The sequence below is a fragment of the Myxocyprinus asiaticus genome, chromosome 25 (genome assembly GCF_019703515.2).
Source record: "Myxocyprinus asiaticus isolate MX2 ecotype Aquarium Trade chromosome 25, UBuf_Myxa_2, whole genome shotgun sequence".
Taxonomy (NCBI): Eukaryota; Metazoa; Chordata; class Actinopteri; order Cypriniformes; family Catostomidae; genus Myxocyprinus; species Myxocyprinus asiaticus.
The window spans coordinates 21,171,219-21,196,290 of record NC_059368.1 but is presented as its reverse complement, the minus strand read 5'-3'; the positions used below and the strand labels follow the sequence as shown (position 1 = coordinate 21,196,290).

Below are 25,072 nucleotides of genomic sequence, written 5' to 3'. Positions count from 1 at the left end.
TTATTTGAAACTGGCATCCTCATTTTACACTCTAAAACGTCCAGGCGGTTGTAGACGACACTTTTATATTTACTAACATTTCCATGCAGATCTTGTGAATAATATTCACAATTTTGTGTTTGTACATGCTCCTCCCCCACACTTCCTGACATCTCTGGCAGACCTGGTCAAGCCAGTTCACATCCTGTTTCACTGAGTATAACTCAAGCTCAGTATCTCTGGACTCAAGTTTAGTTTGAATCTTTTTCACTATGTCCCCTTGCACTGTTTAGAATAAAATGGACCCAATGATTTACTCAGGGTAATCATTCACAAAAAGTATCTCTTGTAAAGGAAAATAATATAAGGCTTGTAAGGTTATAAAGCTAGACAGTATTACTAAGACAATATTATGAATAAAATAAACATTTGCTGAGGATACTGTGAAAACTACCTTCTCAAAACTAGAGGTCAGGGTTACATTGATTTGTTAAAATGAGATTGCTTGATTAATGAGAACATAATTACTATAACGTTACACAGGATAAGATCTGAGTCTATTAAAATGAAATAAAGTCATCACATTTTTATTTCTTTGATTCTGATATACACCAAGGCAGATCCTCTAAATGTCTTTTTTACTTAAACACCTTAGAAAATAAAAAAGGTTTTCAAACAAATGCTTTTGGGGAAACAATGTTGATTGACATTGATCCTAAAATATTAATTGTCATAAATAACTTCAATGAATCAAATAAAACAACACGTGCAATATAATAACATTCTGTTGAAAATACATAAATACACAGGTAAAAAAAAGTCCAGTTTAAAAAGCTGTTTGTCTTAAAATTGCAAAAGCTCTCCAATATAATTTGTATGATTATTCAATAAACGGCAATTCATTTTAACTGTTGTGCATCAATAAAAAAAGTTACTCAGAGGTCCTAAGAGGACAAAAATGTCTGCGTCAAAAAACTGCCATAATAATATTATATATTAATATTATTTTCCACTTTCAATGAGTTTATTTTTTTAACCAACATCAGTGCTGATCATAACTACCAAATATTCATTAATTTTCAGGATTTTAACCCTTTAAATGCCAGTTTGTTTATATAATGTCACTGTTGTTTTTTTTTATAAAACACAAAAAAATTATTCTTTTCCATATACAAAATGCTAAGGGGAATTTTTTTTTTGTGTGTGTAATATCACAGTCTGGGATATGTCAATGATTAGCAACAACATTGATTTTGATGCATAATTTTTTTTTTTTTTTAAATCTCACACTCAGGACCTTAAAGGACAAAAATGTCCATGTCAGAAAACTGCAATAATAATATTATATATAATATTATTTTCCACTTTCACTGACTTAGATTTTTTAACCAACACCAGTCCTGATCATAACTACCAAATATTCATTAATTTTCAGGATTTTAACCCTTTAAATGCCAGTTTGTTTATATTATGTCACTGTTGTTTTTTACACACACACAAATTTCTCAATACACACGTACAAAACACACCCACACAATTTTAGCTGCATCATTTATTTAATTGGCCTGCAGTACTCTATAATATAACAAACAGAAAATAGGAAAAAAGCATGTATTTGCTCCATAGACTAAACATGAGAAAAATGGCACCATCTAGTGGAAAATATTAAACATTTAAATTTTGAAGCCAGGGCTCCGGAATGAAAGCATAATATCACAGAATTCATGATTTTATGCTTTAATGGCACAGGGATCAAATATTGACGTTTTAATGGGGACATTTTTGTCCTGAAGGCCCTGAGTGTAACTATTTTGTGTACACGGTGTATTATAGATGTATTATAGGAACTGAGGTTGAAATATCAAAATTCCCCAAAAATACACACTTTTGGCAAAATTTATGCAGCTGGCTTTAACACAGACAAAGTGATCGAAACAAGGGTTAAAACATGGAATGTATTTATTTAATATTTGTATTAAATTAATTTAACAAAATCTTTTTTTTTTTATAAAACTTTTAGTAAAGCAGTCAGCTAGTTTTAAATACAAATACTGTTGAAAAACAAAAATATTGTGAAAAAATAATAAGCTTAATTGCGTATAGTCCTTCACATTATGAGCTTATTTCTCGTGTGCTCATTTCTCTGGTGTAAAATTGCAAAGTCTGTCAACTGAAATGCAAATATGCATCTGTCTCGACACGTTATCTTCATGTGGGGGCGGGTAGGGTGACCTACGGCTGTCCAACTCCACCAAAATCCGTTTACGTGTAACGTTCACCAACGAGACACTGAATGAACGATTGCCCAACATAAATCTCCGCCGCACCGTAAACACGACAGGGGAATGACACCGTAACGCTCAGCGCTTCTCTCATTTGGCAGCTTTTACCGCCAAAGACCGTTTGTTTTGGCATCCCAGGGAAGTGGGTTTTACAACCGCTGTTTTTAAGCCCTTTTAGACAGTCATGTGATTGTAACGTAACCCGACCGGAAAACACCGACGACGACGACCATCGCCGCCAATGCTGCGTTTGAGAGGAACAGAGCAGCTGCGAGCCGAACGGATAAGTCCACCCCCCCACCCGGTAACAGACAACAACTCGCCAAACTCCACACGCTCGAGCGGAGGAAAGGTACGTGTGTGCTTACACATATCCGTGTTTATCGTATGCTGATTGTGGGTTTTCTTAGTTAAAGAGGTATATTCGTTGACCACCCCTTCCCCCCGTGCGCGTGAGTGTGTGTCCGTTTCACGAAGCACCGTTTAATTTAGCTTCTCGTGTCTGAGCAGATGCTCGCTAACCTCCGTTCTCTCTATGTATAGCTGTTATTGTTGTCAATTATTCTGCTATACTCGCAATGCGGTCGTTGGACCATGTGCTGGGTGAGCATTAGACGTCTACGCGTCGTCACCTTTCAGTTTTTGACGATTTATTTTCTATTTGCATAGAAAAACAAATTGCGGAAGTGGTCGGTCTCTGCGGGAGAGCTGTCCCTTCCACGTGTCTCTGAAGTGGGCGGAGACAGTTTACACCACAACGTGAGCAAGTTAAACTGTAGGTATTGGGTTGGATTGTAAAAATGCATGTGTTTTAATCTCTTAATATTTTGAAACTTCTTTAAACTGTTCATAAAACTATTTGGAAAAATGTCATGGCACTATTTGTTTATTATGACAATTTCAGTTGATTAATAAACACTGGTTGGCTATGGAGTGGAAAACTAGATAATCAAGTGACTGAATTGTTCATGCACAGCTATGCAACATGACAGCCTGTGCTGTCAAAGGCCAGTGGAATTGTGTCTGTAGGCCAGAGGTGCTCACACTTGTATGGCTTAAGATCTACTTTTTCATGATGCCATTTTAGTAAGATCTAGCATGCATTGTAGGTAGTGTTGTCAGGATACCAACATTTCAGTAGTCGTACCAATACCAGTAAAATTTGATGATTCTCAATAACAAAACTAATCCTAACTCATTTGTAAATTAGGTAAACACTGATTCAAGTTCTCAAGTACATTTCCAAAACATGTGATGGCAGGGGAATTCATATTCATGAGGAAAGTGATAACTGATTGGTCAGAGAAACTATAACCCAACCCTTCCCCTTAACCTTATGCTAACCAATCACCAAGGGCTTTCCATATATGAATGAGTCTTCCCCTGCCATCCTGCATTTTGGAAATTTGTGAGGAAATAAAAAAAGATGATCTTTAAAGGGTTAATTCACCCCAAAATTAAAAATCTCTCATCATTTGGTGTGCATGACTTTCTTTTTGCAGCAGAACACATTTAAAGAAAAATATCTCAGCTCAGTAGGTCAAGTGGATGGCGATCAGACTTTTGAAGCTCCAAAAAGAACTGACAGTCATCATAAATGTCATCCATACGACTCCAGTGGTTAAATTAATGTCTTCTAAAGCGATGCAATCGCTTGTGGTACAAAAAATATCCATATTTAAGTACTTTTTAACTATAAACCGTCGTTTCCGGTCAGCAGCCGGAACCGCTGGAGTCGTATGGATGACATTTATGATTACTGTCTATTTTTCTGTTTTTCTTTAAATACATGAGGGTGAGTAAATGATGAGAGATTTTTCATTTTTGGGTGAACTATCCCTTTAAGATTTTTGTTATTTGTGTAATTTCTCTCTACTCCATTTTGACCTGTTAACAAGATCGACCGGTCGATAGCGATCGACGTTATGAGCACCCTTGCTGTTGGCTATGTGGACACATCCACTCCAGAGAGGTTGAGTGTGGAAGTAGCCGCAGGAATGCTGTCTGAAGAGCCGATAATGTGACACACAAACCCTGTGGTTGACCTTTAGGGTAATGGACATAACAGAGTGGCCATCCAAGGCACAGAGGTTGCTGAGCTGGTCGAGGTTGATGAGGGTTAATAACCTCACACGTCAAGCTTTGAGATCAGGGTTCAGATGTTTGGCCCTTGGTATATGAGTACTCTTTTGGGGCTGTGTTGTCAGGGTAACAACAAAAAGCGATCACATGATGGTAGTAGTCAGAGTGTCTTGATAACCAGTTAGTTTCACTTAAATGTTTTGTCTAATGAAGTTAGCAGGAAGCTCTTAAAACTCAAGTCTCATGATTTGATAATCTAATTGTATTCTTTGTCATATTGATTTTTCCTGAGTAAAAAAATCCTTCCCATCATTTTGGTATGTTGTTTATTTAAATCCGTAACTAATAAGCAGAGGTAATAGTGATGCTTGCCTTAACAAATATTTGAGGAATAGCAATACAGTGTTTTTTTGTTGTTGTTGATTATTGTGTTAAAGGGGCCATGACATGAGGAATAACATTTTCCTTGATCTTTAAACATATGAGGTCATTGTACTTTAAAAACTTACTGCAAGTTTCAGAACTCAAAACGTCATACTCACTGGAAGTTGAAATCAAGCTGCCAAAATCACTCGTTATCTTTTTTTCTCCACATTGTGATGTCACACTGTAGTAGACATTTGCATCTGACTGCCTCCACAACAACACATCTATGCCTACTTTACCTTATCACATCCGAAGCCCCGCCCAGTAGTGTTGAGCAGTTGAGCTAATAATAATTTTTTTTGTGTGAATTTTTTTTTACTGATATTAAAAGTGACACTCAAGGAACATATTAAAATAAAGCATGTTATGACTCTTTTAATGGATTTAGTGTTTATTATTAATAAGAATTTTGCAATGATGGATTTATAATATTTATGACTGCTCACTGCTGATGTCAATGATGCCAAAAGACTTTCAAACTTAAAGGTCTTCTTTCACCTAGTCTTTTTATTTTCTTGTGGTGCATTGTGGTCTGTAGCAGACAGGAAGTTGACTGTCATCTCTGGCCCTTTTTGTGTAGGTGGAAGAATGGAGCTGGCCAATCATGGTCTTATCCTTCTACAGCAGCTCAATGCACAGAGGGAGTTTGGCTTCCTGTGTGACTGCACGGTCGCCATCGGTGACGTCTTTTTTAAAGCACACAAGGCCGTATTGGCTGCATTCTCAAACTACTTCAGAATGCTATTTATACACCAGGACAGGTAACATGGTTCACACCTAGTTAATACATGCCAAAAAACTTTTTTTGTTTATTGGTTTTTAAACATCCATTTTGTGTGTGACCTTTATTTAAAGGTGCACTCAATTTTTTCCCCATTAAAAAAAGTTTTACTCCTAAAGAAATGAACTGTAATTTTGAAACATATGTATAAATCATGACCACTCACATGAGATGAAGATCTAGCCGTATCAGTAACCTTATAAAAGCTGTTTTATTGTACATGGGGCAGGGGTGCCCTCATTGGGGTTGCCATTTTAGAATCACATGACCAACTAAATGCTACTCGCTTAATCTCAGTAACCGTCTTGTTATTGGACACTTTAAATTAATCATGTCTGATTGTGAATAGTACATTTCTACAATGGCACCTGTAATTGAAAACTTTTGACTTTCTGCATCCACACCAATAGGTGTCACTGTAAGTCCAAGATGACATGAGCAAAAAGTTTAACTTAAAGGTGCATTTAGTAATATTTTTGTTTATGTTGCACTGACATCTAGCACATCATGACACAAAAAACAGAAGTACTGACTGAGACTGAGAACAATAAGATATGTAAAAATGTGCCATTCACAGTCAGCCATGATTGATTATTATTGAGATAGAGCATGTTATATTTGGCTGGTCATATAGAATATAATCGTGTAGAATAAAGCAGCTTTTTCACACGAGTCTTCATCTAATGTGCGTGTATATCATTTTAAACATTAAAAAAAATATATTGTACTATTACTATTTCTTTCTGTTTAAAGTACAATTAAATGTTGTTGTTATTAGAGCCCGACCGATATGGGATTTTTGAGACCGATACAGATTTTAGAGGGGGGAAATTCACTGATTACCGATATGGTGGCCGATATATTTCATTTTTGAGCTGGAATGAAAACAGACCTTTTCTATGTGGATTGTGCACCGATTTTGCACCGATATGACTATGCAAAGGTACTCAGAAGGCTGCTTTCTTAAACAAATATTTTTATCAAAGAATATTTAACATTATTATTATTATACATTGTCAACAAATTCTAGAAATGAACACGGAGAAAATAAAGAATAAATAAAAATACAATAGCTTAATAAACATCAGTACTGTATGTTCATTGTCAGTCATTTGCTGACCATTTAAATAAAGAATAAATAAAAATAAAATAAATAGTTAAATAAACATCAGTACTGTATGTTTATTATCAGTCAAATGCTGACCATTAAAATAAAGAATAAATTGAAATAAAATAAATAGCTAAATAAACACCAGTACTATTTAGTATGTCAAATGCTGACTATATTAATACTGCCGAGTCAAGAGATAAACAGATAAGCATTGGTGTTACACCGTATTCTGCTATACAAGTTCAGAGGAAACTTTCAATGGTGGAAAACCAGACTTTTAAATATTACATTTTATAAATGACATGACTGGAATTGTCCGGTTGAAGGGGGTACCAAACTGTGAATCCTGAACAAAACAGTTTGGTGAATACATGTTTACTAGGGGTGTAACGGTACACAGAAGTCACGGTTTGCTACGTACCTCGGTTTTGGGGTCACGGTTCGATACGAGTTCGGTACAACAGGAAAAAGCAACAGATCCCAAATGCTAGGTTCCTTTTCATTTATTTTGAACAGACAGTAGTGCAAATTACAGTTTGTTCTACCTAGCGGCATTTAGTACCCCCTGAGGTAGTTGGTACAGTACAGCCTCCTTTAGTGTATTAAGCAGTAAACAGAATGCACTCTTGCCTAGGCCATATTTTTTTGTAGGTTGATAAAAAACAAAAGGTATTTGGTCACAATCAGCTACAAAACTGAAAAGCATCTCTTGTGTTATAAAAGTACAAAATAAACAGAATAATGAAAAGAAGCCATTCTTGTTTTGGGTTGTGCATAGATGGTGGTTCTTCTGCTCTTTTTCCTGTTGTGGCGGTTAGCAAACAGCGTTGCATTACCGCGTGTGCCCCCTTCTGGATTGGAGTGTGGATTGCCTGTGACGGCAAACAGACATGAGTGACATGGTTGTCTGGGACAAGGTTAACATTATATTAGTTATATTGAAAAGGGAAAATGATGGGGTCATTTTTTATTAAGTTTCCAGTATGTATTTAACAAACTAGTTAACAGCTTACTGTGATGACACCGCTGAATCCGCCCTGTCTGCAGAGCCACTGTCAGCTCAGCTCTGTAAACAATGGACAAACTACGCTATGACACCAATTCTAAATAATTGTTTTCTGCATTATATGTTCTGAAAAAAAGTTTTCATATCGGTAAAATATAAGCTGATACCGATATATCATTGAAAGGCTAATATCGGCAGCCCGATATATTGGTCGGGCACTAGTTGTTATGGGTTAAGCACAACACCTCACTCAGGTCTATAATACAGTTTGTATTTAAAGAAATAGTTCACCCAAAAATGATAATTCTTTCATTTACTCACCCTTTTGCCATCTCATACTGACTTTCTTTTTTCTACAGAACACAAAGATTTTTTGAAGGAGATATATGCCTGTTTTTCCATATAATTCAAGTCAATGGGGTCCAAAACTTTAAAGTTTCAAAAAGGATATAAAGGTACTCCATACGACTCAAGTGGTTTAATCCATATCTTCTGAAGTGATACGATCTGTTGTGAGTGACAAAACAGACCAAAATTGATCTTTTCCCTATAGATCTTGACATCTGCAGTCTCCTTGGCATAATCATGATTTGAAGCTCAATTACACTTGACACGTGCACAAGATCTATAGTGAAAAAGGAGTTACATTTTGGTCTGTTTCTTGCCCAAAATGGATTGTTTTGCTTCAGAAAACATGGATTTAACCACTTGAGTCATGTGGATTACATTTATGCTGCCTTAATGTCCTTTTTGGAGCTTGAAAATTTTGGACCCCATTGACTCGCATTAAATGGACAAACACACATATTATATACTTCAATAATCTTAGTTTATGTTCAGAAGAAAGTCATATGTGTTTGAGATGGCATACTGTAAGGGGGAATAAATGATGAATTTTTTTTGGGTGAACTATCCCTTTAATTGATGCTAAGCGCAAGCATTAAATCACAAAGTTTGGTTTAAATATTTTTTTCTCCAATGTTTGAATCTTTGTTTCTTTATCCTCTTCACCAGTGACTGTGTTCGCTTAAAGCCTGCAGACATTCAGCCCGACATCTTCAGCTACCTCCTCAATCTGATGTATACTGGCAAACTGGCAACACAGCTGATAGACCCGGCTCGTCTGGAGCAGGGCGTAAAGTTTCTTCATGCCTACCCTCTCATTCAGGAGGCCAGTCTAGCTAGCCATTCAGCTTTCTCTCACCCTGAAGTCAGCATTCCTCTCTCCTCCTCTCTTTATGGCATTCAAATATCAGACCAACAGGCCTCGAGCACAAACCGTCTCCCAGCGAGAACGCAATTGTCTTCGCCATTTGATTTGGAAGCCAGTGGTTTGCTCGATGGGAAGTTTGTGACCACAAATAAAGCTGCTACCTCACTGACACGGTCTGGATCCAAGCACAGGCACGCTCTGTCAGAAACGGAGGTAGAGGCGTCTGCAAGCACCAATCAGTTTCTGAGGGAAAGCGCTGAGACGGAAACATCTGCAGGTGAGACCCCATCTTGCTCCATGAGTACCAACACAATTCTACATGTGAAGCCCAGCATTATGAGAAGAAGTTCATCTATGAGAAAGCATTACACATGCCATGTCTGCGGTGGCCGCTTCACCCAGCGAGGAGCCTTACGAGAGCACCTGCTCTTACACACTCAGGCAATGCTCCCTCTGGTGTTAGAGCCAGGCAGTGCAGCTTCGCCCATGGCGACTGGAGATGCTGCCACACCAGAGGTGGAGGAAGTTTTTAGAGGCAATGAAGCTGCTGCAGCCACCCCTGTCATCGTGGACATTGCCAGCGACAGTGAGCAGCCTCTGTACTCTAAGGACTCGCCATATGCTGAAACTGCAATGCCAGTCCCTACAACAACAGCAGTCAGCCTGTGTACAGCGCAGCCCCAGGCGGACACGCCGCCTCCATCCGATATTGCTGACATCGACAACTTAGAGGGTGCGGCCGACATGGAGCGGGAAGTGAAGCGCAGGAAATATGAGTGCTCCACTTGTGGCCGCAAGTTCATACAGAAGAGCCACTGGAGAGAGCACATGTATATCCACACAGGCAAGCCCTACCGCTGCAGCGCCTGTGGCAAAAGCTTCTGCCGGGCGAACCAGGCGGCGCGACACGTTTGCATGAATCAGGGCTCTGAGCCAGCGTACACCATGGTGGATCGACAGAGTATGGAGCTTTGTGCAGCTGATGACTCCAGCCAAATGGAGGCGCTGTTTCTTGGCTCATCAGGGAGACCTTACAAATGCAATGTATGTGAAATGACCTTCTCCAGTCCCAATGAGGTAATCAAACACCTGTGCTTCAACCAGGTGGCTCTCTCTGGTGGGGCAGCTCTAGGAATGGGAGTTAGTGGGCTAAACAGTGACAACCTGGCCAAAGATGAAGGTTCGGATTCATCCAGTGGTGGGCCATTGATAACACCCATCAAAACTGAGGCATGCTTTGTGGAATAGTTCCACATGCATTCACTTCAGAGTATTGTTTTTTTTTTTTTATGTATTGCATTTGAATTGTTTGGGGTTAAATTATAATCAGAAGTTAAGCTAACAGCACAGATGAGAATTCTACTTCTACTGAAAAGTACTTCTACTTTCTGTGTTGTTCATTTTAATGCAGAACCAACACTCATCAATTTGGTTACTATATTTATAACAGATTTACAATATGATTATTCCACCGAGACCAACTTTCCGATTCACTTAATTTTAGAATTCTTTCAAGATTTTTACTGGTTTACTCGGGTCATTTGCACAGTTTGTTTTGTGGTTAAAGCTCTTCCTCTGACTAACTGTCTACAGGAAAAGGATGTAGTGAACTGTTGTAATCACACGTTGATCACAATGTGCGGATCAGACGTAGACTAGACGTTAGGTTGCATTTGGTAATTCAAGAAAATATATAAAAATTAAATAAAGAAAATCCTTAGTTTGTGGGTGTCATGGTGGAATCTCCAGTAATGTATTTTGTATGGTGTCTCCAGACAAAGCAAAATCTCAATATCTCAGTGTCATTTTCTGAGCAGCTAAGTTTGGGGCTTGATTTATGGAACAAGTATCCTTCTCTACCTCAGCTGTTACTCCCGTTTTGGACATGCAGTATCAGACTTATCTGAAATTTGCATTCAAAGAGTAATTCTAGGGTAGAGGATCAAAGTCAGTTTTAGCTGTCAGTGCCTCCAAGGAGTTACATTGATCTGACAGAATTTTTGCTTGAGATATTTTTCTTTCTGACACTGTTTCTAATTTCTTTTTAAGTGCTTTGGGTTAGTAAGAGCAAGGTGTAATTGTAAATAACCTTCATTTCTGCAGTGCCAGAGCACGTGTCAAATATACTTTTTATTATTTTATATTTGCCTATAATTGGCATTTTGTGTAATTTGTCAATTTGTTACAGTGTTGTTTTTTGTGCCAATACCACATAGATGATAAACATCCATGCCATAAAATCATCTTTCTTTTGATTGGATGCAGCAGGCTCTTCACATGTTCTGTTGCTTTCATTGTGGGTAAACGTGTTAACAGTTGGACTATATGCTTAATCCACAAGCTGTTACTGTGTGTGAATTTAGAAAACACTGTGGACAATCTTACATGTGTACATAACATTGCTTAAAGGGAGATATTTCTGTCATGTTCGCCAATTTAATTTTTTTCTACTTTTATTTCCCCATCAAATGTTTTGCTTGAATATGCTCTTAAATTCCTTATTTTTGAGTTTTATAACTTTTCAAATTTTATATACAGTGCTGTATTTACAAAGAATTTTATAATCTCAAAAGTTGTGTATTGATAATTGCATTTATTGTGGATGATTATCCATTTTAGTGTAGCACAAGTTTATGTGTACTTGTAGTTTATATGTACTGGCTGTCTTGGTATTGAAGACATTAGTTCATTTTAATGAAACTGACAGTGAGGTCATGCTGTTAAAGCACTGATATTTACTAAAGAACCCTGACTACTCTGATTAATATAATTGTTCTACATCAGGAAACGTCTATCATTTAAAACCAGGGCAATTTACATTCAGTGCTAAATATTTTCTCATTTCTATTTGTAGAGATCTTGTAGGAATATACTTTACAGGTCACTGGGAGTTAAATTACTACTGAATAATGAATTCAAGTCGGGGTATAATAATGTTTTGTTATAACCAGGGTTTTAAATTTTTTATTGTGACTAAAATGAATTTGTCCAAGGCCTCCTGTTCCTTGTATGTTTGATCATATGTGTAATGTCATGCCTTTTTCATTTATATTGTTACAGTTCTTTAATGTTTGTACATATGCAAGTTGTAATTCTTTGAGGCAGTTATAGGGAGGGGAGAGGGTAAAGGCAGCCCCTCAAATGCACAAACCCCAAAAGCCAAGACAAACATACTGTGATCTCTCACTCCTCAGGAACATGAACAGTTGTCTCTGGAAAAAATACCTTCTTTGCATTTTCATTGTGAATAACGGATAATAAATCCTTATGTTTTTTGAAGAGTGCAGTAGGCTATTTTTTAATAACATTACTAAGTAATTCATTATTTTCTGCTAGTGACAAATTTGTACAGTCGTAAGATGTACATACATGCACACACACACACACACACACACACAACTTACGCATTCTACCTAACCATGAGGTTAAGTATTTTGCCTTTGAAGCCACTTTCCATATTAATAGTCAGGGAACTATAAATATGACATAAAATATGCTTTAACTGCTACTTTTACATTTAAAGTTATGAGTACGTTTTCATGTAAACCCCATAAACGGTTTTCCTTTATCAGGGTAAGGTCGTAAATGGTTTAAGCAAAAACTGAGCGATAAGGGTAGACTTGTGCTACACGATCTACATGTTTTGTTTTTTGAAAGCAAACGTAAACATTTTCAAAATAGCAAAAGAGAAAATACAGGTTTTAAAAGACAACAATAATTTAATCTAAGTTATATAAATAATAAATGTTAAATCTTTGTGCTTTACTATTTTTACATATCTCTATCATCTTATAACACTGCAGAAATAAATTGAAGTTGGGTTTATTTTCTGACCATTTCATCTTATGTATAAAGTAGCTTATCTTCTATAAATAATTAAGTTATTAAAATTATTATATAATAATTTGTTATAAAAGAAATGTTGACATCTTTGTTACAGTGGTAAAAATGAAGAAATAGCATACAATGTTTTCTTCAAGGGAGATTGTATAATTTGTTTTTCTACACACAAATTGAAAGACATCATCCCAAAGACTTTTAACAAAGTGGCAGTTCCAAAACAGATGGGATAATGTTTCTGTTTCATCTTTACAGAATGCATTTGATCTACATGTTAACACTATACCGGCTCATCCAATGGACGTGTGTTGTGCATATGTCTGTTTATGTTTTTACGTGAAAAGCAGAGCATATCCGACAATAATTCGGTTATTTCAAATATCACGTTTTCTTGCTTTTTCGGATGTTTTTAATAAGCTGAATTGGTACTAATCAGAATACTGGTGTGCATGTAAATGCAACGTGTAAACAGAGCAAAGATTCATTTGTATGGAAATGTGGTTTTATGTTCCACAAGATGGCACCATTGGGTTTTTATTTTTATGTAATGCCACTACACCAAAACTGGCACTGGGGCATTCGACAAGGAAAGGGATAGAGGACTATATTTTTACCATGCTTAAAAATGGCCCACATTTTGCTTATGCCAATACATTTATGATATTTTTATTTTCTGTGTTCCTCCACCTAACCAGACACATTCACAAACTAACCATAAATAGAATGGGAAGAGCAATAGAAAACTAGACACGCTGCTTTACACTAGCTTTATTTGAATGAAACATAGACATGATTTTGTATCCATACTATTAACAGCTTGAAGAATACAAAAGAGGTGAGGCTCATGCTACTGGTATATAACATTCCTTAATGCTTTCAATGGTTATTTGTTAATATTACAATATTACTTAAGGTACATGGGTATACAATTTGTACAAATGTTAAAGAGATTCACAGTAAACTGTATTATAAAAAGCTAAGAAAAAGATGAGTTGGCTGTTCATTCAAGGCGTGACAATAGTAGCAGAGCTGTTTTTCTATTGAAAATAACATTCTATTGAGAATACCATGCATCCCCTCCATAGTCTCTATAATTTGCAGACATTCTTGAATGTTGACCTGCATTCATTTTGAGTGATCATAAGCAAATGCCCAATGGAATTGAACTGTGCTAAACTCTCCTTTAACATTTGCCACCCTTATCATCTTTGTGATAAAATATGCCAAGAGAATCAACTTTGTGATCCTGCCCACATACTATATGGCTATGATATTACTCATTTAAAAGAGACTGACCATAAGGTATCTACTCTGTATTTCAAAGGAACAACATACCTTGATATAGAGATTAAGAACGCAAAAACATATTCTACATTACTGAATACCCACTTATCTGTGAATTCAAATCATGTGTAACTTGAGAGTTTACCAACCAATAGATGATGCAAACACAATTCCCCCAGTCCCACTCTCTAATGTTATGCACAGTTATCTCACTATTTTCTTTTAACCTCATGATGCATCTTAGGTGCAAAGGCCATCAAACAGTGACGTGAAGTGCAGATGTATGTTGTGAACAATAAAATGTTCTTTCTGAAAGTTCTCTACTCATGCAGGTGTTTATCATCATCATCTTCAAATTCATCTATTTCACAGTTACCAGGTTCACAAGTTTCACAGGTGATAGCAAAATCAAAAGACTTTTTTTTTTTTTTTTATCTCAGTTGTCACGCATCAAACGTGAGATTGTTCATTGTGATTGTACATGATAAACAGACAACTTTTCACAGTAAGGGACTAAGAAGTGGTATATCGACAGTCAGAATGAAAATGGGTTTTGGCTGGATATTGTGTTTCAGTGTTCACAAGTAAATTGCATTTTACCTCCATTTTCATATTACAGCCACAGTATACAATGTGTTTTGTTATTTGCTATAGTTGTAGAATGCATATCTGTACCATGTTGGTTAAAGTTACTTGTCTAAATAATATTATTTGAGTTTTACAACAGCATGACATCATGATTTCAATGGGTTTTTAGAAGGTTAAAATGTGTTCAGGAGGGTTTAAAGAATATTTTAGATATAAATACAATATACAAAATAACAACCCTCCAACTCCGACACCACAGACATACATACCCTCATACAACAACTGCAGATACATATTCTCTCCATTCAACAGCAACAAGACTGCTGCACAACTAATAAAACTGCAAATGTTCATTGCAAAAGTAGTAAGTGGGAAAATGGTATCTTTAGCAATTTGGCAAAATAAAGGAGAGTGGGAGTAGGGGACGTCCCTTGATGAGTCCAAAGAGGCTAGAGACCTCAGTGGCAGCTGTTGTAGAGTGACAGGAAATTTGGAAAGAGGAACAGAAGCATGAATGGATGGGTTAAAGGAGAGAGAGAGAAGAGGGATTGGCCTTTAGTCTCTTGCTCTGGGAGTTGGGACAGAGCACTGTCTCTTAGTATCCTCCATGGTAACCTCTCACTTCCTGCTTTCCGGAAAGCTCTGTGTCCCAGTCATGTGACCACTTCTTGAATGCAGACTGAAAGACATGTAGAAATTAAAGAGAGTGGTGAGGAAACAGTGAATCAGAATACCAATATTATATGTCAAATATGCTAATATCTAAACATATTTAACATAGATAGTCGTACATTATAATTTTGTTTCTGAAGCATCATGCAGAGATTTTTGAACCAAGAGGACTTTGAATGCAACTTCCAAATATTTGTATCTTTGATAATTAAGTTGCACGACTGTAAGTAAAAAAAAAAAAAAAAAAACTAAATAAAAGCCATACCAATAGGGCATCGCCTACTATGGCATCGGGTTAGCCAGGACTGCCACAGGTGAAAAAAAGGTGCATCATGCCCCTGTTTAGTTGCCAAGACATTTAAAGGGATAGTTCACTCAAAAATGAAAACTGTATCATCATTTAATCACCCTCATGCCATCCCAGATGTGTGACTTTCTCTCTTCAGTAGGAACACAAACTAAGATTTTTAGAAGAATATCTCAGCTCTGTAGATCCTCACAATGCAAATGAATGGTGATCAGACTTTTGTAGCTCCAAAATCACATAAAGGAAACATAAAAGTAATCCATCCGACTCCAGTGGTTAAATCCATACATTCAGAAGCGATATAATAGGTGTGGGTGAGAAACAGATCAAAATTTCCACTTTCACTTTTACATCTGAAAATCACATGTGGTACCTGTTTAGTTTCACTTTCACATCTGAAAGTGAAAGTTAAAGTGGAGATTTAGAGTAAAAATGTACTTAAATATTGTTCTGTTTCTCACCCACATCTATCATGTTGCTTCTGAAGATATCGATTTAAACACTGGAGTCATATGGATTACTTTTATGTTTCCTTTATGTGATTTTTGGAACTACAAAGGTCTGATCACCATTCACTTGCATTGTAAAGATCAACAGAGCTGAGATATTATTCTAGAAATCTTAGTTTGTGTTCAGCATAAGAATGAAAGTCATATACATCTAGGATGGCATGAGGGTGAGTAAATGATGAGAGTGTGATGAGGAGGAGGCCGTGGCCGGGCCGTGATGGGGCTCGGCCGGCACTGAATCAGCTGATCAGTGGGAGAGCGAGATAAGGGGCAGCCGGAGACGCCTGTTCATGAGAGAGAGATGCACACAGCCACATTGCGTGTGTGTCTGTGTCCTTATATTTCATGTTGTTTTAAGTTCATTTATATCATTAAAGTTTATGTTGACTGTTCAGCCGGTTCCCACCTCCTCCTCGCCCGACCTTTAACTGTTACAGTGGTGCCGAAACCCGGGAGGGAGGAGGGATGTGCTGTCGTGGAGTCCTCGCTGCTGCCAGGGGCCGGAGGACGAGCTGCCTTCCGCCAGAGGGCAGAGGAGCGGTTGAGGACCAGGTGATAGTGTGTCCGGGAGCCGGCGAGCAAGTTCTTCTCACTCTCCTCTCTCTCTCTCTGTGTGTCTCCGCTCGTCCTTTCCCTCTCCCCACGCCTCCCCTCATCTCTCCCCCAGGTTCACAGGAGGCGGGGTGGACCACCGGCTGACAGAACGGCCAGAAGGGCAGCGTCTACCCCCCAGAGATGGAGCTAGTCAGAATGGTGGCACCCTGGCCTGAATTGGGCGGGAAAGGAGTGTGACGAGGAGGAGGGCGTGGCAGCGCCAGCCGTGCTCTATCACGCCCCGGCCACGCCCTCCTCCTCGTCATAGAGAGAATTTTCATTTTTGGGTGAATTATCCCTTTAAGCATATTTATTATGCACAAGTGCAAGTAAATGTAAAGCTTCTGTAATGCAATTTGAAATGCCCTCAAGTGGAATGTGGAAGAGATGCTTGCTTCCCCCATTCCTTTAAGCAATTAGCACGACAAAGTACTGACATCCTACAATGTTCCTCTTTCACCCATTTTTTCCCACATACACATTGCTTTTTCCAGCTGTACACCATCTTCTTCATCTTCTCCAACCTCTGTCTCACTCTTTTTATGACTCAGCATGAGTCATCAGGGCACAGGGGAAAGAGAGAGAGAGAGAGAGAGAGAGAGAGTCCTGCACCAAACCTCATGCTGTGCTGCTATATTTCACCTGCCACTGCTCTGCTGCAGTGCTGCATTAGCAACATAAAACATTTATCAGATACTCCCAGTTCTCCCATCCCCTTCCTTGCTCATTTTACAGTGTAATTACATTATTAAATGCTAAGGAATGTTAATAACTAATTAGAACAACAGAGTAATACTAAGGAACAATACTTGATATGTATTTATTTTGTTACTAATTATGTATGGTTATTTTATTTTTATTTTTTTTATTGCTTTTGCTTTTTTATTGTAGTTAATTATATTAACACGTGTAACATGGACACGGTAATATAGTGTTACCCTTTTGTGCTCCTCCTGCATTATTACCCAACAATCCTAAAAGGGATTGTTCACCCAAAACTGAAAATTCTACCATCATTTACTCACTTTCATTTTATTTCTAAGCTGTAGGACTTTCTTTCTTCTGTGAAACACAAAAGGTGATGTTAGGCAGAATGTTAGACTCAGTCACCACTGACTTTCAGAGTGAATGGTGACTGAGACAATCAGCCCCTATGAATGAATCTCCTTTTGTGTTCCACATAAAACAGAAAGTCATACAGGCTTGGAACGACATGATGGTGAGTAAATAACAAAATAATTTTCATTTTAAACTATTCCTTTAATGATCATTTGTTGGGATCTGTTACATTATTTTCCCCCAGTTGAGTTACTCAACTGAATCAATAAACCTTAACAACTGTTTAATATCACTTGCTTTGCTAAGACACAACTAAGGATTAAAACTGATTATACAATGTATCTTATCAAATCAATCTGTACTGGTTCTAAACTACATATTAAAGGCTTTGATGAGTGGAAGAGAATAAGAGGTTGTGCATTAGGGAGGCGGTGGTGTGGGGGGAAATTACACTCAGTCTTTCAGCACAAAATCATCTCTCTTCACACTGCTTCCCTTTAAGACCCAGCTACAAAGTGAAGGGTCAGGCGGCGGCATTCTTGCTTTGATATTGAAGGTCCCTTGGTTACTGGTACATGGAACAAAAGCTTTCACATCTCACCAAATGCAAATCCAGCCCTAATAATACTAAGATCCATTGATGTTTTTAAAAAGACACGATTCAAGAACTGTATGACAGGTCGACTAAGGAATGTGGAAAAATAACTGTTTTACCATTTTTTTTTTGTTTTTTTGCCTGTGACAAAGACTACCATTGAAAAATTATATTTCATGTATTTTATAATTAATAATAATTAATAATTTTCTTTATTTATCACACATTATACATTTGCACATATATGGTGAAATTCTTCTTTTTCACATATCCCAGCTAGGCTGGGGTCAGAGTGCAGGGTCAGCCATGATACGGCGCCCCTGGAGCAGATAGGGTTAAGGGCCTTGCTCAAGGGCCCAACAGTGGCATCTTGGTGGTGCTGGGGCTTGAACCCCTGACCTTCTGATCAGTAACCCAGAGCCTTAACTGCTGAGCTACCACTGCCCTACCTGCCTTTTATATCATTATGTTTGTTTTCAGTTTACTTTAAAGAGCATCTATAATACTAGGAACTAGAAACAATTGTGGCATCATGATGAATACCACAAAAACTATTTTTTTGTTTTTTAAATTCCAATTTGGAATGCCCAATTCCCAATGTGCTTTTAAGTCCTTGTGGTTGCATAGTGATTTGCCTCAATCTGGGTGGCAGAGGTCAAATCCCAGTTGCCTCTGCATCTGAGACCATCAACCTGTGCATCTTATCACGTGGCTTGTTGTGCATGTTGCCATGGAGACATGGTGTGTGTGGAGGCTTCATGCCTCATGTGACTCTACCCTCCCTAGCAGCCAGGCCAATTTGGTTGCTAAGGAGACCTGGCTGGAGTCACTCAGCACGCCCTGGGATTTGAACTAGCGAACTCCAGGGGTGGTAGCCAGTGTCTTTTGCCACTGAGCTACCCAGGGCCCCTGTAAAAACTATTTCTTTCTATTCCATAAACATTAAAATACACTGTTTCAAAAGTATAGCCACAAGATGTAAACATCATACATGTAAACATGATTTAAGTTTGATATAATCAAGGATTAACGGTGTTGCGCGTTTACCAGTTTACAGGGTTAACCGGTGATGTCTTGTCATGTCAATGAAATTATAATATTAGATTTAACTTTACACAGATGCTGTTTTAAAAAAACCTAACTAGGTAATCACATTATTATTTCAGGTAATCAATATTATGCTGTCAATTGAACTTAACTTGTAATGAACCTGAAACATTCCTTTAAAGATTCATGATTAATTACATTTTATAAGATTACATTTATAAACACTAACCTGCTCATGACACTGTGAGAACCTCTGTTGAGACCGCCTCGATCTCATTTCCAACATCCTCCACTACCTCCTCCACTGTAATGGTGCTTGCTGTCTTCTCAGTAGCAATCTCCAATTTGGCAGCTACGTTTTTTGCATCTGTCTTTTGACAATCTGCATCTCCGGACTCTCCCTGGTTTTTCGTTTCCTGTGTTAAAACTTTCATTTGAGGTTCCTCCGAGTCTTTTTGAGGTCTGTCTTCTACTGATTCCTGAGCCTCTGAATTGTCATCTTTCATGTTTGTCTCAGGTACATCATCTGCATTTATTACGTTTATGACACCAACATTAAATTCCTGTGCAGTCTCAATCTGTACCTCTTGCACCAGTTGACACTGCTCAGCCACAACCTGGTCTTGATATGCAGATGCTTCTATTGAAGGGCAGTTTTCCTCTTGTGTGGCTAAAGTCTCTGTAGTATCTTTTTCGATTTCTGTTTTCACTTTCTTGGGATCTGTTTCAGCTTGACTTTTTTCATCTTCACTTTCTGTGCTCTCACTAGACCTTTCTTTGTCTGCTACTGTTTTCTCTTCTGCTTGCTTTAGTTCGACTTCACTTATTGTTACCTCTGTTTCTTGCTGCAAAACTGTCACAGAGACTTTGGCAACCTCCTCACTTTGAGCTGGGATTGTACCTGTGATGGAAACTTTGAATGTTTCTGCAGTCAAGATGGCTTCGTTAACTGTGGGTTTCTCAGTGAAAATGCGAGTGTGTTCATCACCATCTATGCAGACAGTGTCAGATGTATTTGGCTTCTCAGGGATTGTGTCTGATGGAGGTTTTTCATCAGAAACGACTTCTGTTGAAGGTTTTTCCTCAATCATTTCAGAAGCTGCTGGGGCCTCTTCAAGCTTGAAGCTTACCTCCTCAATAGCATTCTCAGATATTTTTTGTTCCTCATGTACCTCAGCAAGGTTCTCTACAACATGTTGAATGACCTCTTGCACAATAACACTACTCTGCTTCTGAATGATTTCTGCCTCTCTCACTTGGTCTGCCTTTATCAGTTCAGTTTCTTCTTTCACATTCTCAGAAACGTCCTCAACTACTACACTAACATTTGTTGAGTCCACTTCAAAGTTTTCCTCAACAGGTCTTTGAGCAGAGACAACCTCAACATCATTCACTATAACCTGGATTTTGTGGTCACCAGTGGGAAGAACAAGGGGGACTTTTTCCATAACAGCTTCATGTGCCAGCTCTGCTGTCTGGGAATCTGTAGACTCTAATGTTGAGCTTATAACACAGACAGTCTCTTTTATGACTACAAATTCCTCAGTGGGCTCTACAGCAGGAATGGGATCTTCCTTGGACTCAGCAATTTCAACAGCAGGCACTTCTGGAATGGTTGCCATGACCTGCTCAATAGCATTCTCAGATATTTTTTGTTCCTCATGTACCTCAGCAAGGTTCTCTACAACATGTTGTATGACCTCTTGCACAATAACACTACTCTGCTTCTGAATGATTTCTGCCTCTCTCACTTGGTCTGCCTTTATCAGTTTGGCTTCTTCTTTCACATTTTCACAAACTTCCTCAACTACTACACTAACATTTGTTGAGTCCACTTCAAAGTTTTCCTCAACGGGTCTTTGAGCAGAGACAACCTCAACATCATTCACTATAACCTGGATTTTTTGGTCACCAGTGGGAAGAACAAGGGGGACTTTTTCCATAACAGCTTCATGTGCCAGCTCTGCTGTCTGGGAATCTGTAGACTCTAATGTTGAGCTTATAACACAGACAGTCTCTTTTATAACTACAAATTCCTCAGTGGGCTCTACAACAGGAATGGGATCTTCTTTGGACTCGGCAGTTTCAGCAGCAGGCACTTCTGGAATGGTTGCCATGACCTCCTCTGTTACAGCCATGGCTACTGCCTCCACAGATGCTACCTCAACACTGGCAGCTGCCACTTTAACATCCTCCAGCTCTTGCACCTTCTCACCTTTAGTAATAGCAATTTCAGTGACCTCTACAGTTTGGGCACAGATCGACTCTTCAACAGTTGGTTCAGCAGGACCTTCAGCCTCAACATTTGGGGATTTTTCTGCCACCACTGGCTCTTCAAGAACCTCTGGATCTTGTTGGATAGCATTAATGACCGCTACTTTGACTGCTTCTACTTCTTGGAGCTGAACCACAGTCTCTACTTCAGGTGTCTCTTTCACCTCTTCAATCTGTGCTTTTTCCTCAACAGCATTTTCTAAGGGTGATTGAAGCACTGCTTTGAGCTCTGTCTGAACATCTCTCACCTGAGCTTCATGAACTTCATCCTCAGTCACACTGGCCATTTCAGGCTTCTCTGTTTTGTCTTCAACAGCCAACTCTGTGACTAGTGCCTGGCTAACAGCAATGACAGACTCTACTGAAGGTTTCAAAAGGCTTTCCCCTTCCACCGTGTGTATTTCACGAGTGTCAAGCCCAGTGCAAATGGCTGTTGCCTCTGTTTTCTCATGTGCAACCAGGACTGTTTTCTCTTCCTTGATGGCTGACTCAACCTGAAGAACATTGGTAGTGACAGCAAAGTTTATTTCCTCTTCCTCGGTCATGGCGTTGGTCATGGCACTTGCGGTAACAGTAATAGTTTCCACTGCTCCCAGCAGTACTGCATCAGTCTTCTCCACATTATCACCTGGGACAGGAGTAGTCTCACCTGATGTAACTGGTGATGCTGTAACATGTGAAAAGGCAGAAACCATTTCTGTCTCTGCCTGTTCAAGGGCAGTAACAGCCTCTGATGTAAGCTCAACAATGTCCTCTGCAATGGTGTTATCGGTTGATTTAGGTGTGGCAGGTGTGTCTCCTTCTTCGGGTATGTCACTCAGTTGCTTTCCCTCTGTCTCCTCCACAGTATTTTCCACAGTGGTTGAGATCCAAGATGGTGATCTATCTTCAGCCAAGGCCTTTGCCTGAGTGACTGGTGCAGCTTCCTTCTTTACCCCCTCTGCCTTGACTGCAACTTCTGCAGATGGTTCATTGTCATATTCTGATAGAGGCACCACAGCTGGAGTGTCAGAATCATCCTCTGCAGAGCCTACATCAGAAGAGACTTGTTTACCATCAGACTTCTTCTTCCTGCGTGGAATTAATTTTCTCAAAGAGAATGAGGATTCTTCTTTGGGGATCTCACTGTCAGAGGCTGTCTGCTCTAGACCTGAGGCTTCATCTGACTTGTCTTCTGCTTTAGGTTTCTTTTTCTGTGTTACCAGCCTTTTAAAGGACTCCCAAGTTGAAACAAGCTCTTCCTCTGGTTCGGGTGAGGATGCCAAATTCTCATGGTCAGCTTCACAAGAGCTTACAAGAGGGGACTCGGCAGTCTTTGCCTGCTCTTCTCCAGACGGCTGCACTTCTTCCTCAATCTTAGGTTCTTCGTCATCAGAATCAGAAGTCTTCCTGGCCCTTTTTTTAGCTGATCCCACACAAATCAGAGCTTCCCATGACACAGATGTATCCATTTTTCTTTTAGGCTCTTCTGCAACTGGTTCAGCTTTCTCAGCTTTTGGCTCAACCTTAGATTCTGTCTGTGGTTCTTCTTTAGAGTCAGATGGTACCTCTTCGGATGGTTTAAGCTCATCTGTTTTCTCATCAAAGACGGCACTCTCAGTTGAAGAGAGAATAGAAGATTTGGGTTTATCTCCAGGTGCCTCATCTTCGCTCTCAGAGGGCCTTTTGACACGTTTTTTCGGAGTGACTAATTTTTTGAAAGAGGACCAAGGCAAAATTCCATCCTTCTTCTTTTCATTATCAGAAGTGGCTGGCTCACCCTCAGACTCGACAGCTTGAGCCACCTCAGCTTGAGTTACCTCCTCTACAACATGGTCAGCAGATTCATCTGGAGAAGATATTCCACTGTCAGGTTTCTGAGGCTCAGTTGATTCAGTAGATGACTGGATCTGTTCAGCAGCTTGCTCACCTGATTCTGTTTGCTTTGACTCAGCTTCTTTCTTGCTCTTCTGTTTTTTGGATGACAGCTTTTTTAGACCTGCTCCTGTAAACAACTTCTTAAGTGGGCTTCCTTGAGCCTTGGCTTTCTCCTGAGATGACAGAATTTCTGCTTCAGTGGTCACCTCTTCAGAAACATCTGGCTTGTCATTTGCTGGTTTCACATCATCGCTAATTTGGGCATCATCGGCAGTTTCAGCAGTAGGAGCTTCAGCCTTTTCAGTTTGAGTCACAATTGCAGCCTCCCTTGTAGCCTCTACTTTAAGATCTTTTTGCTCCTCTGTGTCAGTGGAAGTAATTTCAGCTGTGTCTGCTTCAGTTTCAGCTGTTTCAGTTGGCTTCTCTATCTGCTCGATCTCAGCTGGTCCTATCTCTGCATCCACTTTAGCTTCTTCTGTACTCTCAACAGCATCTTCTGCTGTCTCCTCAGCTTTCTTAATGTCCTCTTCTGCAGACTTTTCCTTGACTTGTTCCTCATCTTTTGGCTTCTTGAAGCTTGTCTTCTTCCGCAGGTTGGAAAAGATTCCCTGAGTAAAAAATTTTTTAAAGGGACTCTGTGTCTCTTGAGAGGGTGGACTATTGGACGATTCAATTGGCACTTCTGTCTCTGGCTCTTGCTCTTTTTCTGATGTTGTCCCTGTTTCCTCAGCAGATTTCTCTGGCACCTCATCACTACCTTTTTCATTCAATGCTGGTGCATCAACCACAGGTTGGTCTGTTGGTTCTTCTGCCTTATCAGTTGCATCTTCAGTCATGGGCTCTTTCTCTTTCTCTGTAGTTTCTGCTGATATCTCTACCTCAGATTTTACTTCTTCTGTTGCAGGTACCTCTTTGTTTTCTTCAGCGGCTGCATCTGAAGTAACACTCTCTGTTTCCTTCACTGTCAGCAGTTGCACAGGCTCTGCCTTCTCATTCTTATCCTTCTTCAGTGTGAACTTAAATCCAACAAAACGGAAGATCTTCTTGAAGCCAACCTCATTGGCCTCCTCTTGTTTTTCCTCTACTACCTTCTCTTCTGTGGTTGTAATTTCATCTGCATTTGCAGAGTCGTCTCCTTTCTCTCCATTAACATGAGGGGCAACTTCTTCCTGATGCACCTCAGTTGTTTCAGCGTTGTCTTCTTTTTGGGAGATAGTGTCTGTCTGGCCAACTGCAATGAAAAAACACAAAATTTGAGATACATTTCTATCAGAATTATCTAAATTACAGTAACTAGTGTTTTATTTAAATTATTTAGTTAGATAATCATAAAACCTAACTACATCAATTAAATAACACTTAAGAGATTGGATAAAACAAGCCATCAGCATTAATGAGTTAACAGCTTTTAATCAAATATCAAAACTGTCATAAAGTCATATAACAGCTCATTTGTCTCTTATGGACTGCCAACAGCCAAATCTCAAATGTGCACAAAAAAACAAAAACAAAAAAACAAACATTAAAACAAAAACATAAAACACCAAAAGCAAACAAACAAGCAAC

The 25,072-nt window shown here is 38.9% G+C and overlaps 2 protein-coding genes across 4 annotated transcripts in view; one reads left to right on the top strand and one right to left on the bottom strand.

Annotated features, from left to right (window-relative positions):
- Positions 1–1,735: 1,735 nt before the first annotated feature.
- On the top strand, positions 1,736–12,159 carry zbtb2b (zinc finger and BTB domain containing 2b). 2 transcript variants are annotated; one of them, XM_051655015.1, is made up of 4 exons: positions 1,736–2,613; positions 2,931–3,036; positions 5,350–5,530; positions 8,682–12,159. In XM_051655015.1, the coding sequence occupies exons 1-4, from the start codon at positions 2,503–2,505 to the stop codon at positions 10,126–10,128; spliced, it is 1,845 nt and encodes a 614-aa protein (XP_051510975.1). In that variant the 5' UTR covers positions 1,736–2,502; the 3' UTR covers positions 10,129–12,159. The 2 variants fall into 2 exon arrangements, with proteins under 2 accessions (XP_051510975.1, XP_051510976.1); XM_051655016.1 differs by lacking the exon at positions 2,931–3,036 and having other exon boundaries at positions 1,738–2,613.
- Positions 12,160–13,472: 1,313 nt separating this feature from the next.
- The window catches only part of akap12b (A kinase (PRKA) anchor protein 12b), a 61,591-nt gene continuing 49,991 nt past the window's right edge, over positions 13,473–25,072 (bottom strand). For both annotated transcript variants that reach the window (XM_051655013.1, XM_051655014.1), the window contains 2 exons: positions 19,605–24,737; positions 13,473–15,271 (listed from right to left, as the gene is read on the bottom strand). In XM_051655013.1, the coding sequence (XP_051510973.1) occupies positions 19,609–24,737 (5,129 nt within the window). In that variant the 3' untranslated portion in view covers positions 13,473–15,271; positions 19,605–19,608. The remainder of the gene's footprint in view (positions 15,272–19,604; positions 24,738–25,072) is intronic.

What these genes read in the sequence shown, in the direction of transcription:
- zbtb2b (XM_051655015.1), top strand. Translation starts at nt 2,503, where the DNA reads ATGCTGCGTTTGAGAGGAACAGAGCAGCTGCGAGCCGAACGGATAAGT. An exon ending in CACGCTCGAGCGGAGGAAAG is followed by an intron (nt 2,614 to 2,930) that starts GTACGTGTGTGC and finishes CTATTTGCATAG; the next exon opens with AAAAACAAATTGCGGAAGTG. An exon ending in CAACGTGAGCAAGTTAAACT is followed by an intron (nt 3,037 to 5,349) that starts GTAGGTATTGGG and finishes CTTTTTGTGTAG; the next exon opens with GTGGAAGAATGGAGCTGGCC.